Source organism: Triticum aestivum, chromosome 4A, assembly GCF_018294505.1.
Source record: "Triticum aestivum cultivar Chinese Spring chromosome 4A, IWGSC CS RefSeq v2.1, whole genome shotgun sequence".
NCBI classification, from domain to species: Eukaryota; Viridiplantae; Streptophyta; class Magnoliopsida; order Poales; family Poaceae; genus Triticum; species Triticum aestivum.
The window spans coordinates 690,059,953-690,064,607 of NC_057803.1; the positions used below are offsets into that span (position 1 = coordinate 690,059,953).

Sequence of the window (4,655 nt, forward strand, 5' to 3'; positions counted from 1 at the left end):
CTAGTACGGTCCATTCCCGGTGCTAATCTTAGTGTCTTCAAATTATTCAACCATTAAGAACTTGTATCTATGAGATGTTTGGTTATATAGAATGTTCACTCTGACATGAGATGTGTTAGACTCCAAACGAAGTGGCAGTAACACAACTAAACCTAGGCATAGTGAATAATATAGCAAATTTCAGTTTGACCCCATCTGATAGCAGTTTTTATAGCAATTACCCCATTTATATACCACACATTGCAGCGGGAATTTGTTGCAATATACTTTCAAAAGATTTGGTTGTGCGGAGTATAAATATTTAGATTAATAACACATTACCAGAATGAAAATACATATGATTTATTAGATTTAGTTATGCATAGTTGTAAAATATCTATTGAATATAAGTAGAATAATAGAATGAAATACATTTTCCCACACATGGTTGCATGTGGAAGTGGATCTTTTCACATGCATGGTTGCTTGTTGAGGTGAGACTTATCCCATCCATAATTGTATGGTGATGTGGCATGCTTATATGCTGAGATAAATAAGTTAGTGGGGATGACTCTCGTAAGTATATAGGATATTTTCATCCATCTTACCCCATCTACAAAACATGTACTATAACTTATTTCTGGATGCCAGGATTCAACCTTGTTGTTGATTGTCTTTTCAAATTTACTCAAACACTGAGAACTTATATCTTTCAAATGTTTTTATTATACATAGTGTTCATTGTGACATGAGATGGGATAGACTGCAAAGAAGTGGCAATAACGCAACTAATAAAAGTACTCATAGCAAATAATAGTGCGAATTTAAATTTTTTTACCCCCTCTTTTAGCATTTTTTAAGTAATTACCTCATTTATGGCATTTTCATCTGTACCATTTTGCCTGGGCATGCAGCAACCTTCCATCGTGGACCTTGACTGCTAGCCCAGTGCTCCCCTTTCCACAGTGTTCCCAAAAGCTCGCGTCGACGTTAATTTTCAGCACACCCTCCTCCAGTGGCTTCCAAAAGAATTTCTATTACTCGATTAGGGATCCCTTCCTTTGATGCCCACAAGGGAGGCTGGTGGCAGGGTGCATGAGAGAGGTAGGCAGGTGGGCGGGCGACGCCGAGGCAGGTGCCAAACTGCACAAGGAGGAAGGCGGGTTGGTCGCACTGAGCCTGGCATCATGTGACACTCCATCAAAGGGGAAGAAGGAGCAGGCGACGAGATGGACACACACGGGAAAAGGAAAGAGGAAGTCAATGTTCTAAACACCAGTGAAAACCGACCAAAATTGGACATGTTAGCTTCAAAGCCACTCAAGGGGGGTGATTTTTATAGTTTTGAAGTTCCGAGGGTAAAAACTATATATAAGTTGATTTCAAGGGGATTTGGCTCGTAGATTTGTAGGTGATTTCTATACTTTTTTCTTTCAAATACTTCCTCAACTGTACCCATTGCATCAACATGTTTTTGTGTTGGCCTCACTCCCAGTTCTGGGAAGTTTCAAGAAGCTTAAACCCATTTCACTTTTTTCTTCGTTTCCCACATTTTTATTCTTTTTTTTGTTTCTTTGCATTTCCTTTTTCATTTAGGTTAATTCTTTCTTTTTCTAGTTGAAGGAGTTACTCATTTTTTAAATCTAATTTCTTTAAAGGTGTGTTTTTTCTTAAAACTAGGAGATATCTTTTCAAATTCATGTGCTTTCCAAAATGTGATATTTTAATTCACTAATACTACCTAAATTTTTTGAACATTTTTCAAATTATTAAGCAACTTTTAATCCACAATTTATTTTCAAAACCGTGAATGGTATTATTGTATTTGAATATTTTTAAAATTTGCCAAGATTTTGAAAACGCCATCAATAATATTTAAATGTTCATGAACTTTTTCAAAATTCGTGAACATTTAAAAATTCATGAACTTTTAAAATCCACAAACATTTTCAAATCCCTGAAATTTTTAAAATTAGTAAAACATTTTCCAAAGTTCGGAAATACTTTGAGCTTCACAAACACTTTCCAATTTTTTCATGAACATTTTCTAAAATCCATGAAAAAATTAAATTCCTGAAGAGTTGTTCAAAATCGTGAACTTTGTTAATTCCATGTATATTTTTCAAATTCATGATTTTTTGAAAATCCAAGAGCATTTTTAAAATTAGCAACATTTTGTAAATTCTCATTTTCTTTGAATTAGTGAACCTTTTCAAATCAAAAAAATTGAGCCGTTTGTTTATGTGATGGTGGAGTATTTTTTTGCACGTAAGGGCTAAGAAAAAAACGCAAACAACGATATCATTGTGCATATCATATATAGTTTCATTGTGCGCGTAAGGGTTAAGGAACAACTTTCGTACGTCGTCTTCATTCTGTCATCGCCTTCCTTTTTCTAGCAACGGCAGCAAGTTCGTCAGCAAAGTTGTCAACTCGTCCAGCTGCAACCCTCGTCCAGTTGTATAATAATTAGGAACGGAGACAACCAGGCGGTTCTATATATGGCAAACATGAGGCACTTGGTTTTCCAGAGGAATTTTTTCGCAGAGACTACTACTAAAATGTTCACGAACTGGCCTGCGAGGAGGCATGCGTGCAGCTCCCTCTTCTGCCACCTCCATGGCGCCGGGAGCGCCTTGCTGTACCGTGTGCTGGACGCGGTGACGTCGGTGAAATGCGAGACGCGGCGGGCTCGCAAGCAGGTCAAGGTGCTCGAGGCCCTCGACGTCGCCGGGACGCAGCTGTACCACTTTACCACCATCGTCATCGCCGGCATGGGCTTCTTCACGGACGCCTACGACCTGTTCTCCGTCTCCCTGATCGCCGACCTCCTGGGCCACATCTACTACCACTCGGCGGACGGCAGGCTCCCTGGCAATGTCGCGGGCGCTGTCAGCGGCGTGGCGCTCTGCGGCACGGTCCTGGGGCAGCTCTTCTTCGGCTGGCTCGGCGACAGGATGGGGCGGAAGCGCATCTACGGCGTCACGCTCAAGCTCATGGTGGTGTGCTCGCTCGCGTCAGGCCTCTCCTTCCACAACAAGCCCAAGTGCGTTGTGACCACGTTGTGCTTCTTCCGCTTCTGGCTCGGCTTCGGCGTCGGCGGCGACTACCCGCTTTCGGCCACCATCATGTCTGAGTATGCCAACAAGAGGACTCGCGGAGCCTTCATAGCAGCAGTCTTCGCTATGCAGGTGTGTAAGTAAAACTATCACAATATTTTTTGGAGCCTGTGCCGTATCTCATTCTTAATCTACAGCCCGCTTCTCTTTTCTCTCGTCTAATTCAGTCAAAGATAATATTTCAATCCTTATCTTATTATGCTTGCTCTGCATAAAGGGTCTTGGGAACCTGGCTGCTGGGGCTGTTGTTCTGGTGCTCTCTGCGAGCTTCAAGAACACGGCCGCGTACGATACTGACCAGCTCGGGCAAGCAGACTACGTGTGGCGCATAGTACTCATGCTCGGCGCCGTTCCTGCCCTGCTCACCTACTACTGGCGCATGAAGATGCCCGAGACGGCGCGCTACACCGCGCTCATCGCCAAGAACCTCAAGCTAGCGGCGTCTGACATGGCCGCGGTCCTCGACATCGACTTCGTGTCCGACATGGATGCGGAGGCCGTCGTTAAGCAGCAGGACGAGTTTGGCCTATTCTCCATGGAGTTCCTTCACAAGCACGGCCGCCAGCTCCTCGGAACCACCGTGTGCTGGTTCGTCCTCGACGTCGTCTTCTACTCCCTCAACCTCTTCATGAAGGACATCTTCAGCGGCATCGGCTGGTTTGGAGACGCGGCTGAGATGAGCCCTCTCGAGCAGACCTACAAGATAGCCCGCATGCAGGCCATCATCGTGGTCGGCGGTTCCCTACCAAGGTACTTCCTCACTGTCCTCTTCGTTGACCGCATCGGCCGCATCAAGATTCAGCTCATGGGGTTTACCATGATGACCATCTTCATGATCGGGCTCGCCGCGCCCTACAAGTTCTGGTCCAAACCCAGCATGCATGCAGGCTTCGCCATCATGTATGCATTGATCCTCTTCTTCGCAAACTTTGGCCCTAACTCCACCACCTTCATCGTACCCACCGAGATATTCCCGACGCGGCTGCGGTCGACATGCAACGGTATATCGGCTGCCGGGGGTAAGTGTGGTGCCATCATCGGTGTTCTCTGGTTCCAGTATTCTCATACGAGCATCCGGAGCTCTCTCCTTCTTCTAGCAGGGTGCAACCTGGTTGGAGTCATGTTCACTCTTGCCTTGCCGGAATCCAAAGGGATGTCACTCGAGGATATCACCGGAGAAATGGAGGAAGAAAGTGAACCATCTCAAGAATCTGCAACGATTGCTGAAGTTGAGTTCATCCACAGCGTGGAAATTTTGTAACCAGTACCATTCATCCCGGTTGCTGATTTTAGTGTCTTCTCAAAGTTACTCAAACATTGGAAACTTGTATCTTTGAAATGTTTGGATTATATAGTCTTCAATGTGACATGGGATGGGATAGACTCCAAACGAAGTGGCAATAACAAAACTAAATCTAGGCATAGCAAATAGTAGAGCAACTTTCAGTTTTATCCCGTCCTTTACTCCTATCCATATTACTTTTCGCTGGTTCAGTACAACTGTGTTACAGAATTGTACTAGAGCAGCGACAAGTAATCCCTATGAGCCTACAAGAT

The 4,655-nt window shown here is 44.2% G+C and overlaps 1 protein-coding gene across 1 annotated transcript; it reads left to right on the forward strand.

Moving 5' to 3' along the window:
* Window positions 1–2,540: 2,540 nt before the first annotated feature.
* On the forward strand, window positions 2,541–4,359 carry LOC123083164 (putative inorganic phosphate transporter 1-13). Its single transcript, XM_044505283.1, has 2 exons — window positions 2,541–3,170; window positions 3,316–4,359. Exons 1-2 carry the CDS (start codon window positions 2,541–2,543, stop codon window positions 4,357–4,359), a joined length of 1,674 nt encoding a protein of 557 aa, XP_044361218.1.
* The last annotated feature ends 296 nt before the right edge of the window (window positions 4,360–4,655 follow it).

What these genes read in the sequence shown, in the direction of transcription:
- LOC123083164 (XM_044505283.1), top strand. Translation starts at nt 2,541, where the DNA reads ATGTTCACGAACTGGCCTGCGAGGAGGCATGCGTGCAGCTCCCTCTTC. An exon ending in CAGCAGTCTTCGCTATGCAG is followed by an intron (nt 3,171 to 3,315) that starts GTGTGTAAGTAA and finishes CTCTGCATAAAG; the next exon opens with GGTCTTGGGAACCTGGCTGC.